The following is a 14,148-nucleotide window of genomic DNA, read 5'->3' as shown; positions in this document are numbered from 1 at the left end:
CGGGGTATCACACTGCTCAGGCTCCCTGGGGAAGTCTATGCCAAGGTGCTAGAAAGGAGACTCTGACCAATAGTTGAACCTCAGATTGAGGAGGAACAATGCGGATTCCGTCCTGGCCATGGAACAATGGACCAGCTGTTCACACTCTCACAGATTGTTGAGTTTGCCAACCCAGTCTACATGTGTTTTATGGACCTGGAGAAGGCTTATGACCGTGTTTCTCGAGAAATCTTGTGGGAGATCCTCCGGGAGTATGGGGTGCCAGGGCTACTACTCTGGGCCATCCAATTTCTGTACTCCCAGAGTGAGAGCTGTGTTCGTATACTCAGCATTAAGTCAGACTCTTTCAGTGTTAGCGTTGGACTCCGCCAGGGTTGTGCCCTGTCTCCACTCCTGTTTGTGATATTCATGGACAGAGTGTCAGGGCGTAGCCGGGGTCGGGAGGGCATTATGTGTGGAGGCCGGAGGGTGGCATCTCTGCTACTTGCAGATGATGTTGTTCTTTTGGCTGAATCACATGGATGCCTCCAGCACTCGCTGGAGCGGTTTGCAGCTGAGTGAGAAGCAGTTGGTATGTGGATCAGAACCTCCAAGTCTGAGTCCATGGTCTTAGCCCAGAAAAGGATCGCATGCCCACACCAGGTAAGGGGAAAAGACCTGCTCCAGGTATAGGAGTTTAAATATCTTGGGGTCTTGTTCACAAGTGATGGGATCATGAGAGGGATCGTGAGATCGGCCACAGACTAGGACAGGGGGCAGCAGTAATGCGGTCACTGTACCGGACTGTAATGGTGAAGAGGGAGCTGAGCCAAAAGGCAAAGCTCTCTGTTTACCGGTCGATCTACACCCCGACTCTCACCTATGGTCATGAGCTGTGGGTAATGACAGAAAGAACGAGATTGCGAATACAAGCGGCAGAAATGAGCTTTCTTTGTAGGGTGGCAGGCTACACTCTATTTGATAGAGTGAGGAGCTCGCTCATCCAGGAGGAGCTCAGAGTAGAGCCGCTACTACTCCGCACTGAAAGGAGCCAGCAGTGGTGGTTCGGGCATCCGATTCGGATGCCACCTGGACGCCTCCCGGTGGGGGTGTACCAGGCATGGCTTACAAGACCTCAGGGTGGCACTAAGACCTGCTGGAGGCATTATATCTACAAGTTGGCCTGGGAGCGGCTTGGGGTCCCTGGGAATGAGCTGGAGGACGTTGCGGGGGACAGTGTTGTCTGGGATTCTCTGCTACCTCAACTGCTACTGGACTAGCGGTTAATGATGATGATGATGATGATACCCCCATAGTGTTTTACTGATTTATATGATGGTTAGTTCTCATTATAACAATTAAATATGCAGAAACTCACTCTTGGGATTTAGACCTTGAACTGTAGACATGGGGGCAGAGCTATTCAGAATGTTATGCATTTTTGTTTTCTGCTCTTTTATTGGCCGATACCAGTAATACAGCTGGCTGCTAATATCGGCTAATATCGGTCAACTGAAATAACAGTTGGGCCTTAAAAACACCCAAAGTGAGCAAACGATGGCTGTGGACCAAGAGGTCCATATCTTAAGAAGCATCAGCATTGGTTGTTATGGATTAATGCATTTAAAAATTGTTCTAATTAAAAAGTCCTCTTTTAATAGATAAAAAATAGATTAAAAAAATAGGTAAAAGAAAATGTAAAGAAAATGGTTCTATAAAGAACCCTTTGCATGATTACAGGGTTCTTTGTGTCAGGAAATGGCTCTTCAGATTGATGGAGAATGTGCTAAATATGGCTCTTTATAGAACCTTCTGAAAAAGGGTTCTATGTAGCACCCAAAAAGGGTTCAAAAAGGTTCTATATAGAACCATCTATAGCACACTCTAAAGAACCCTTTCATGATACAAAGAACCCTTTAATTATGTTTAGGTTCATTGAGTGTTCATTTTTATATACTAACGAACCCTTGTTTAAAGAGCATAAAGACCATTGTTTAAGAGTGCATGTAGAACCGTGTGCATGTTTAAATGGTTCTTTCATGGTCAAATTGTTCTTTGGAATGTGCTATAGATGGTTCTATATAGACTGATGAAGGTTCTACACAGCATATAGTTCTTGTACTGTATACAAGCTTGACATTATAACAGCAGAAGAACTCTTTTTGGTGCTAAACAGAACCATTTTATATGGAACCATGTGCAACCCCTTCCCCAATTAGACTGAAGAAGCATTTCACCAGGCAAAGAAACCTTTAAGCATGCTTCTATAAAGAACCATTCCCTTTACAAAGGAACTCTTGAAGAACTGTCTTTTGGTTAAATACTGATTTTGGGAACTCACCACAGTGATTCATTCAGGATTCTTTCTTAATAATGTAGAATGTAAATCTAAGAATGGTCTTATATGATGCTATTATGGCAAATTAAGCCCACCACGTTCTCTTAATCTATTGTATAGACCACCTGTCTGTGGCACACAACACAGTCTTCACTGAAAGGTGAAATCAAGTGGTTCTGTTGTGCATTTCTGTTAAATAAATCTTCACGCTGACCACTGTGACAGTAAATAAGACTGGTCAAGGCTTGGATGGAGCTTTAATGGACGGAGTCTACTGTCCCCTTCACTACTTCGTGGGTGTCAGAACAAAACCTTGTATCTCTGTTTTCGTCATTTTTCAGTTTTTGACATAATTTGAAAATAACTGCTGATCTTTACATTGTGCATAAATTTCGAGGTTTTGTTCTGACAACAGCGATATCTGAGTCGCAGTGCTGGCACTATGCTGGTGAGTTCCCTGGTTGACCCGTGGCTCAAAGTTTGGACGTGGCCCTCTGCTGGGTGTGGGGCTGGGTGGTGGGGCTCTGTGGCTGCGGGTAGAAGGCCCACTCTGCTCCGGGCTTGGCCACCCCGGCAATGGGCGCCTGGATACAGCAGGGAGGTATGTTGAAATCCGCCACCACCTTCAGCGCATCGTCTTTAACTGACTTGCACAGCTCCAACAGCTGGAGAGAGAACAGAAGACAACAGTTACTCAGGCAAAGCACGTGTCTGTAAACACTGGAACTGAGAAAACCACTTAACTGGTCAATCAAAACACACAGCCTACTTCTCCTTCTCCAGAAAATCACAGCCTGCTGCTGGTAAGCACAACATGGACTATCCCAACTCTTGGCCTTCTGCCTGTCACTGTGCCATCTAGTGGCCAAGAAGAGCACAGCTTTTGTCTGCTGATCAGAAGCATGTAACTGATTGTACTGAAAGGAATAACTGCTTTTAATGCAAATAGATCAAATATATACTGAATTACTTATAAATACAGTAAAATATTACTGTGAATGTGAATTATAACTAAGTACTTATAATATATGTGAAAGAAATATGGTATTACAGGTTGATACTTCGTCCCTTTCTTTCTAATCAAAAATCAGAAAATGGTTTAAAGGCGAAGCATCATGTTTAATATGACCAGCAACATGAACTTACAATGGAAAAAACAGTTACACTACACATTAAAATAGCTTACAAACTGCCCCAAGTGCACATTTAAAGTACCCACACTGCAGTGTCTACAGACTGGGTTACAGTATAATGTGCCTTGTGACTGTAGTTAGTCAAACACTGACCCAGTAATTGATAAAAAAGAGTTGTTTTCTTCAATCAACAGCTACAGATGGTTTTTATATTGTTCTTTAACATTTTTAATTACAACTAGAACTGTGAAAATAAAATTATACAAAGAAAATATTCATTTATGATTTATTTATTAATGATTTATTTTGGCTTGAATTAAAAATCCAGATCCAAAATAAATTGGGACAAATAGAAACAGAAGTAGGGATTTACAAATCATCTAGTGTGGCCTGTATTTGAACAAAAACAGTATAAAGACAAGAAATGTAAAGTTATGTCTGATCAACCTCATAGTATTTTGTACACTAATTCTGAAATTAATGCCTGCAAAACATTCTAAAAACTTTGGGACAGGATCAGTGTAAGACTAGCAACAGTGAAATATAAAAAAAAGATAAATAGACGGATATAAATACAGCATCCAGGAAAGACCGAGTCCTTTATGAGTGAGGATGAGTCGAGACCATTTGACCAAGAAAATGCATCAGCAAAAAAAATCCCAGTTTAAAAAAAAATATTCCTGTACAAGGGACTGCAAGGATTTTAGGCATTTCACCCTCCACAGTGCATAATATCATCAAAAAATTCAGAGAACACAAGGAAAACTCTGTGACCACTTAGACAGCACTACATTAAAAACCAGCAGGTTTCTGTGAGGGATATCACCATGGGCTCAGGAATACTCATTGTCAATAAACACCAATCATCATCCACAAATGCAGGTTAAGGCTGAACTTTGCACAGAGGAAGTAACATATCAACAACAACCAGAAACACTGCTGACTTCTCTGGGCTCAAGCTCATCTGAAATGAACTGATGCTCAGTGGAAACATGCTGACGAATCCACTTTTCAGACTGGTTTATGTGAATAATGGACGTCATGCTCTCTTGGCCAAAGAAGAAAAGGACCATCCAGATTGTTACCAGTGCAAAGTTACAAAATCTAGAGTCTGTCACGATGTTGTGGGGAGGAGCAACTGAGTATCTGAGAATGCAGTTGCCATGTCTGCAAACTTCAACAGATTTTTAGCAGCTCAGTCATTCTGAACAATGACAACAGGCACTGCACTGATCAGGCATAACATTCTGACCACCTCCTTGTTTCTACGCTCATTGTCCATTTTCTCAGCTCCACTTATTGTATAGTTGCACTTTGTAGTTCTACAGGTACAGACTGTAGTCCGTCTGTTTTTCTGCATACTTTTTAAGCCCCCTTTCAGTGGTCAAGACCCCCATGGACACTCACAAAGCAGGTACTGTTTAGGTGGTGGATCATTCTCAGGACTGCAGTCACACTGACGTGGTGGTGGAGTGTTATTGTGTGTTGTGCTGGTGCGAGTGGATCAGACACAGCAGTGCTGCTGGAGTTTTTAAACACCTCCGTGTCACTGCTGGACTGAGAATCCAAAAATATCCAGCCAACAGTGGCCTGTGGGCAGCGTCCTGTGACCACTGATGAAGGACTAGAGGATGACCAACACAAACTGGGCAGCAGCAGATGAGCTATCGTCTCTGACTTTACATCTACAAGGTGGACCGACAAGATAGGTATGTCTAACATGGGTGGACAGTGAGTGGACACAGTATTTAAAAACTCCAGCAGCACTGCTGTGTCTGATCCACTCACACTAACACAACACACATGAACACACCACCACCACGTCAGTGTTACTGCAGTGCTGAGAATGATCCACTACCACGATAGTATCTGCTCTGTGAGGGTCCATGGGGGTCCTGACCACTGAAGAACAGGGTAAAAGGGGGCTAACAAAGTATCAGAGAAACAGATGGACTACAGTCTGTAACTGTAGAACTACAAAGTGCAGCTATAGAGTAAGTGGAGCTGATAAAATGGATGATGAGCATAGAAACAAGGAAGCGGTCATAGTGTTATGCTTGATCAGTGAATGTTCTCGAGGTAAGAAATCTGCTTCAACCCTTTGTAGTGCAGTAAGCTAATAATCACCAAATGCTTCTTGGAGATAAATCAGAATAGTTTTATATACCTTTTTGAAGACTATCTTGCTGGGGTTTAGGATAGACGACTGACTTGGAAATCTGGTGTTCACTACAGTTATTTATCTTCTTGTTCATTTTTTTTCCAAAAAATTTTTAACGTATTAACAATTTTGACGAACATGAGGAAAATTGTAATTTCTTTTCTGATCCCATCTGACAGCCCTAACTGCAATTATTTATATAGATATCGTCAGCTAAACTGTTATGGTTGTGACATTCTTTGTTGTAACAGATGAATCAATCTACAAACAGTAACAACTCTCCAACACAGTGATGACTAAAAAGCTCAGATCCCACACAAGAAGCATAAATCCCACACAAGAAGTGGAATTAGGCATGCAGAATGTCTACCAACACCCTGCAGCCCTGGCAGAAGAAAACAAATGAGCAAGTAAAAATCATTATGTATGATATGATGATATATACAGTATGAATGGTGTAGCTGGATTCTGACTTACTTTGTGCATCAAAAATTAACCCTTGCACGTCTGATGTTTAAATTTTACGACTTAAGTGATCCAACGATGCCACTTCTTTTCATGGAGGCTAAATTAAAAAAGGGGGATTTACATTATATTTGTTATGCATTACTCATAATCACACAGATTCACCTCCTTATGTTTGTTTCACTGCAAAACCTGCATGAGTCACTGAGGTTACTACGCTCTCCCACCAGCCGGTCGACAAAGAGCTCATTTAGCGTTCTGCCACCTCGGATTTTACTCAGCCGCTCAGCAGTTAAGATGAAAGCCAAACAATCTTCTAAAGCCGAGACTCATCCTTCAATCTTGACACTTATAGCCTCTCACTGTGAAACTGCTCATTGTCCTGTTCGCTTATCTGCTCTGTATTAGCGGCTGAAATGTGCTGCTGACTCAGGCGTCTTTCCTATAAAAAGGTGTACTTGACCACACTCTCTCTCTCTCTCTCTCTCTCTCTCTCTCTCATTCTTTCTTCTCCTCCTCCTCGTCTTAGGATGAAAGGAAACAAGTTCTGTGTGGAGGAGGCGCACCTGATTTAAACAAACAAAGAGATTAAGAGCAGCCTGGTGAGAGAACGAGAGCAATAAAGCTCACATGAAACTTCACGCTGCTCAAATCTTATGCTCTGCTAACCAGAAAGGTTGGTTCTGGTGATTTCTCAGTGGCTACAGAGAAAAGGTTCACTTTGCAAGACTCATTTTCGAGCCTCTGTCTTCCTCTGAATTACACAGGCTGTTTTTGTTACTATACTGTAAGAAAATGGTTCAAAGTTTCAACTTAAAAAAGTTAGTAACCAGCAGCCAGTTGCACAAGCCTCTCAGGCCGTCTGACGAAGCGGTGCTACATCGCCGCTACTTGGCTTTCAGAGCCGGTCACCTGGGTGTCACTGCACTGCAGCTATGAGGCTGCCTGAACTGGTGATATTCAGCTGCAGGAAAATGCCCCTTCATGGCAAAGGACATTTTTTGGCTTCAAGGCTTCCTCTGTCACCCTCCTGTGTGATGCACCATAGTCGTAAAGTGACTAAAGATTAACTCGGCTAAAGACTCTTTGGGCTAGATAAGCGACTCTATACTGTGGTCACTGTAATCTCCCCTCGCGAGCTCTTGGAATGTGGAGGTGTGTGTGTATGCATATGTGTGTGTACTGTGTTGCTTTATTTACTGTTATTTAAGTATTTTGTTATCTTCTGACCTTTTTTAAGCGTTCTTGGATTTGCGAAAGGCGCTACATAAATTTAACTTATAATAATAATAATAATAATTATTATTATTAAAACAGTTTGTGTTGGTCATCCTCTAGTCCATCAGTGATCACAGGGTGCTGCCACACAGGACGCTGCTGGCTGGACATTTTTGGTTGCTGGACTATTCTTAGTCCAGCAGTGACACTGAAGTGAAAACCTCCAGCAGCACGGCTGTGTCTGATCCACTCAGACCAGCGCAACACACACTAACACACCACCACCACATCAGTGTTATTGAAGTGCTGAGAATGACCCACCACCCACCACCAAATGGTACAAAGTGCACCTATATAGTAAATGGAGCTGATAAAAAGGACAATGAGCATAGAAACAATGAGTTGGTCATAATGTTCTGCCTGATCGGTGTATGTATGCAATGTAAATGCATTCTGGGTCATCTCCAAACAACACCTTTAATGTAATATTTCATACTGAAACTCTTTATTAAAGTAGTTTTGGGACATTTGTGTTGATTGATTCGTTATTACATAGTCACACAATGTAAAGAGCAGTGAGTGTCTACAAAAGGTGGAGCTTTTAAACTGACCGCGATGACAGCGATCTGTGCAGAGCCTGTAAAACAAAAACTGCGTCTCTGTGGAACGGCTATACTTGAAAGTGGTGAGGTCGGAAAATGTGTGCGTGTGAGTCTCTTTCCCATGCAGTGAGTCGGGGGTGGAGGCGGGGGTGCCTCTAATATTGACGAGGGTAAAGAGAGTGGTCAGTGTACAATAGTGCAGGCTTTGTGAGAGGTCAGGAGCCTGCTGAGAGGGGAAAAAAAGAAAAAAACTCACACCCTTCTGTTACAACAGCCACCTGAGCCCCACAAAGACTCCCACGGACCACCACACACAGTCCATAACATGCAACACAAAACATGTGTATCACACACTGCATGAGTGAAAAAGCCTCAACAAACCACACACAAAGCTGTGAAAATATATATCACACCTAATGTATACATACATACCTATATATATATATCTATATACATACTGAAGTTTTAGTCACGCCTCTTACACATTATAATGCTTGTAAATCTGCAGATGGTGTTGGGCTGCCTGTGTTACTGGTCACATGTTCTCGGGCTTTATCTGCTTTAACCACCTCATTCAATTAAAAAAAAGTAAAACAACATTGTAATTAGGGCCATCAAATGATTGAAATAATTAATCACAATTAATCACAGTCACTGGAGTAGGTAATCAGGATTAATCACATGACTGTGTTATGAAACACTAAATAATGTGATTATTTGTGACTAATACTCCAAAATAATATGACTAATCATGATTAATCACATTATTTTATTACGAAACAGAAAATGTGATTAATCGTGATTAACTACTAAAAAATATGACCAATCACGATTAATCACATTTTGTTATGAAACAGGAAATAATGTGATTAATTGTGATTAACTTCTCAGAAATTATATGACTAATCATGATTAATCACATTATTTTATGTTACTGTTCACAATTAATCGCATTCTCTGCAGTTATTCGCAATTAATCACATTATTCTATGTAGTTGGTCGTGATTAACTGCATTATTTGTTTAGTTAATTGTAATTAATTGTGATTATCCTCAAATTTGACCCTAAACATTTTTTTCTCCCTTTGAAAAGCAGTGCACTGTGTTATAGATAAATGTGTGGACAAAATTTGATTAATCAGAATATATTTTAGCCCATATAATTGCTGTCAGAAGAAAACCTCCAAAATGGTAAGTTTACAGGAAAAGGAAAAAACTTAATGTAAGTCAATGGAAGCAGACTATTTTGTCATTTTGGGCCATTTCATTTAGTCCATTCATCATAAAATTGACATATAATGTAAAGGACAACAGGCATTTTCACATTGTCAAGACTGAAAAACGTCAAAAGATGAGACACAAGGTTTTGTTCTGATATGCTTATTACTCAAGTATTTATTATAACTGCTCATCATGTGGCCATGAAGGGAAAAAGCCTCAGTCCCTGCTCTAAAATGCAGAGGCATGGCTAAAATAACGCTCTGCCTAGAGACTCAAAGTGTTTTGGGAGTGACTTTTGGGAGGAATTTTTTTTTTTTTTAAATGACACTCATGATGAATCTAAATCTTTCATATTCACTTTAAAAGAAATCAAAAGGATGTCTAAAAAAATCACAAAATACAGGCACTATTTCCACAAGTGTCTACCAGCTCTTCCAGATGGGAGCCCCATTTTCTCTGTAGCTTTATCATTTTATTTTTACTCTGGTTTTGGAAGCTCCTGTATTTTTTATTTTCTCTTTGTATGTAAGTTGATTATTTTATTTCTAATCTCCTCATGAATATCTCCTGAAAAATGACTTCTGACTGGATATACAGTAAATTTAAGCTGGTCTCAGACTTGAGTGTACTGTATTCTGTGTTACAGCAATGCTCCAGTGCAGCTCATCAGATGGATCTCTGGTAGATGTTACAGGGATTAGGTTACATTTACATTGAATGCTTTTGTTTTGAAGAGCATCACTCTTACAAGTGGATGGAAACATGTTGGGAAAGATAAGCAAAAGAAGCTTATCATGTTGTTAGCCAAGCCATGCAAATGATCCCATGCCACCTGCACCAGGCAGTCCTGACTGGGTAGGGCAGTGTGGATGATGCATGGAGGCGATCACTAACGTTCATGTTTACTGGTGTCCATTTAGAGGTTTATATGCTTTTGTGGAAACAGAGTGGCACTGTTAAACCGGACGCAGTTTTAAGCCCTATTTGAGCTGGATTAGTTTGACCACAGCAGGACCCGTGCTGTAATCTGTGTGTGATTTGATTGGATGATCTGTACAGGATAAAGGATCCCTGTAATTTCCTTAATTATCCTAAATGGGATTACACCTCATTTTATTGTGAGGTGACATACTTTAGACACTTTAGGAGGGAATGTGCCCTGGATTGTTGTAAATTTCAGTAGTCTAGTCATGAACGTGTTGATTAAGGTCAAATCAGCATCCATTTAGCTGTTAGCCTCATCTAAAAAAAAAGAAAAGAAAAGAAATAAAGCAGAGACAGATTTTTCTATTACCTGATTTTGTTATTTCACTACTGAAAGTGGATTCAAGCAGGACTGCTATTACTGAGTTCAGCCAATCACAGAAGGTAATTTACTCTGAAATTATTACTTAGTCTTAAACAAACACTGCAAAAAATGATATCTTACCAACAGAAATTGTCTTAAATCCAGTCTAAATATCTAATATTTCCCATTTTGAGTTAATTGTATAAACATTATAAGATTATAAAACATATTACTAGATGTTTTTTTTACCTGTTTAAAGCAATTTTATTGAATATAATTATGTTACTATATTGGCAGATCATTATTTTCTTAAAAAAGTAATTTTCTTAAATTTAGCAAAATAATTTGCCAATATTGTGAGATCATTTTATTTAATAAAATTACTTAAGGCAAGTACAAAAAATGTCCAGAAACGAGTTCAATCTTATTATAAGTTTAGAACAATCTTAAAATTAGGAATATTAGACACACTGACTAGACTAAAGACAATTTTACTTGCCAAATAGCCATTTTTGTGGTGAACTACAAACAGTGCAGGTTCATATTGGATTAAAATCATGGATATCGTGGGTAATCATTTAGTTTCCAGCACCTCACTGGATAAAGTTAATTCTAATAGGGCTTTATTATTATTTTTGTTATTATATAATGTCCACTTGCATTTCACAGTGTGAACACCTATTCTTTGTTTCCTATTTACCATTAATATGCAATTTCAAGGCTCCTGAGTGGCTCAACCATCTTAGCTTTGGCCCCAGCTTCAGGAGATTCAATCTCTGGTGATGCCACTACCTTCTGAGTTTGTCCTCTCTCTCTGGATGTGAAGGGTGGTCCTCCCTCTCCCCCATCATGTCACCCAACACAGGCATCTATTAGCTGACGTTACTGTTCTTTTCCAAGCACAAGCTGCCCAATGATGATGCACTTTACTGGAAGGGACAGAGCAGGCTCTACCTGCTCAGGAGACTGAGGTCGTTTGGAGTGCAGGGGCCACTCCTGAGGACCTTTTTCGACAAAGTGGTGGCATCAGCCATCCTCTATGGAGTGGTCTGCTGGGGCGGCAGCATCTCCACTGCAGACAGGAAGAAACTGGACAAACTGTTCAGGAGGGCTGGCTTGGTCCTGGAAACTCCTCTAGACCCAGTGCAGGCGGTGGGAGAAAGGAGGATGCTGAACAAGCTAGCATCCATGCTGGAGAACGACTCCCACCCCATGCGTGCGACTCTGCCAGCACTGGGCAGTTCCTTCAGTGACCAGCTCCTTCACCCCAAGTGAGTGAAGGAGCGGCATCGCAGGTCCTTCCTTCCTGCTGCTGTGAGACTGTACAACCAGCACTGCTCCCAGTAGACCACACACACATACAATATACACACATACAGAATGCAAACATTTTTCATTGTGCAATATGCTAAGTGCAATACAGATTCCTATGCAACTCTTATTTTATTTTATTATTATCCTTATTTTGTTGTAAACTGTCATAACAGGTTCTCTAGTAAAGGAAATGGTTCTATATAACCATCTACAGCACATTCTCCATCAATATGAAGAACTCTTTCACAAAGCAAAGAACCCTTTAATCACGTGTTTACATGGTCCTACATAGAACCATTTTAAAAGTGAGTGTGATTAATGATTTTTTTTAAAGTGAGTGTGATTAATGATTTTTTTAAGTGAGTGTGATTAATGATTTTTTAAGTGAGTGTGATTAATGATTTTTTAAGTTAGTGTGATTAATGATTTTTTTTAAAGTGAGTGTGATTAATGATTTTTTTAAAGTGAGTGTGATTAATTTTTTTTAAAGTGAGTGTGATTAATGATTTTTTTTTAAAGTGAGTGTGATTAATGATTTTTTTAAAGTGAGTGTGATTAATTTTTTTTAAAGTGAGTGTGATTAATGATATTTTTAAAGTGAGTGTGATTAATTTTTTTTAAAGTGAGTGTGATTAATGATTTTTTTTTAAAGTGAGTGTGATTAATGATTTTTTTAAAGTGAGTGTGATAAATTTTTTTTAAAGTGAGTGTGATTAATGATTTTTTTTTAAAGTGAGTGTGATTAATGATTTTTTTTAAGTGAGTGTGATTATTTTTTTTTAAGTGAGTGTGATTAATTATTTTTTTTAAAGTGAGTGTGATTAATGATTATTTTTAAAGTGAGTGTGATTAATGACTTTTTTTAAAGTGAGTGTGATTAATGATTTTTTTTAAAGTGAGTGTGATTAATGATTTTTTAAGTGAGTGTGATTAATGATTTTTTTTGAAGTGAGTGTGATTAATGATTTTTTTTAAAGTGAGTGTGATTAATGATTTTTTAAGTGAGTGTGATTAATGATTTTTTTTGAAGTGAGTGTGATTAATGATTTTTTTAAAGTGAGTGTGATTAATGATTTTTTAAAAAGTGAGTGTGATTAATTTTTTTTAAAGTGAGTGTGATTAATGATTTTTTTTAAAGTGAGTGTGATTAATGATTTTTTTTAAAGTGAGTGTGATTAATGATTTTTTTTAAAGTGAGTGTGATTAATTTTTTTTAAAGTGAGTGTGATTAATGATTTTTTTTAAAGTGAGTGTGATTAATGATTTTTTTAAAGTGAGTGTGATTAATGATTTTTTTTAAAGTGAGTGTGATTAATGATTTTTTTAAGTGAGTGTGTATTTTTTTTAAAGTGAGTGTGATTATTTTTTTTAAGTGAGTGTGATTATTTTTTTAAAGTGAGTGTGATTAATGATTATTTTTAAAGTGAGTGTGATTAATGATTTTTTTTAAAGTGAGTGTGATTAATGATTTTTTTTAAAGTGAGTGTGTTTAATGATTTTTTTTAAAGTGAGTGTGATTAATGATTTTTTAAAAAGTGAGTGTGATTAATTTTTTTTAAAGTGAGTGTGATTAATGATTTTTTTTAAAGTGAGTGTGATTAATGATTTTTTTAAAGTGAGTGTGATTAATTTTTTTTAAAGTGAGTGTGATTAATGATTTTTTTTAAAGTGAGTGTGATTAATGATTTTTTTTAAAGTGAGTGTGATTAATGATTTTTTTAAGTGAGTGTGTATTTTTTTTAAAGTGAGTGTGATTATTTTTTTTAAGTGAGTGTGATTATTTTTTTAAAGTGAGTGTGATTAATGATTATTTTTAAAGTGAGTGTGATTAATGATTTTTTTTAAAGTGAGTGTGATTAATGATTTTTTTTAAAGTGAGTGTGATTAATGATTTTTTTTAAAGTGAGTGTGTTTAATGATTTTTTTTAAAGTGAGTGTGATTAATGATTTTTTAAAAAGTGAGTGTGATTAATTTTTTTTAAAGTGAGTGTGATTAATGATTTTTTTTAAAGTGAGTGTGATTAATGATTTTTTTTAAAGTGAGTGTGATTAATGATTTTTTTTAAAGTGAGTGTGATTAATTTTTTTTAAAGTGAGTGTGATTAATGATTTTTTTTAAAGTGAGTGTGATTAATGATTTTTTTTTAAGTGAGTGTGATTAATGATTTTTTTAAGTGAGTGTGTATTTTTTTTAAAGTGAGTGTGATTATTTTTTTTAAGTGAGTGTGATTATTTTTTTAAAGTGAGTGTGATTAATGATTATTTTTAAAGTGAGTGTGATTAATGATTTTTTTTAAAGTGAGTGTGATTAATGATTTTTTTTAAAGTGAGTGTGATTAATGATTTTTTTTAAAGTGAGTGTGTTTAATGATTTTCCACAGCTCAAAATAATCACTGATTGCTCAAATGTGATGAAGTAAATGATTAACA

At 37.8% G+C, this 14,148-nt stretch overlaps 1 protein-coding gene across 1 annotated transcript in view; it reads right to left on the bottom strand.

Annotated features, from left to right (window-relative positions):
- Nucleotides 1-2,555: 2,555 nt before the first annotated feature.
- The window catches only part of acoxl (acyl-CoA oxidase-like), a 138,021-nt gene continuing 126,428 nt past the window's right edge, over nt 2,556-14,148 (bottom strand). The window contains exon 19 of the mRNA XM_017702657.2: nt 2,556-2,982. Coding sequence (XP_017558146.1) covers nt 2,791-2,982 — 192 coding nt within the window. The 3' untranslated portion in view covers nt 2,556-2,790. The remainder of the gene's footprint in view (nt 2,983-14,148) is intronic.

The sequence above is a fragment of the Pygocentrus nattereri genome, chromosome 5, assembly GCF_015220715.1.
Source record: "Pygocentrus nattereri isolate fPygNat1 chromosome 5, fPygNat1.pri, whole genome shotgun sequence".
Classification (NCBI taxonomy): Eukaryota; Metazoa; Chordata; class Actinopteri; order Characiformes; family Serrasalmidae; genus Pygocentrus; species Pygocentrus nattereri.
Note: the sequence above shows the minus strand (reverse complement) of the source record. Positions and strands in the feature narration are given on the sequence as shown.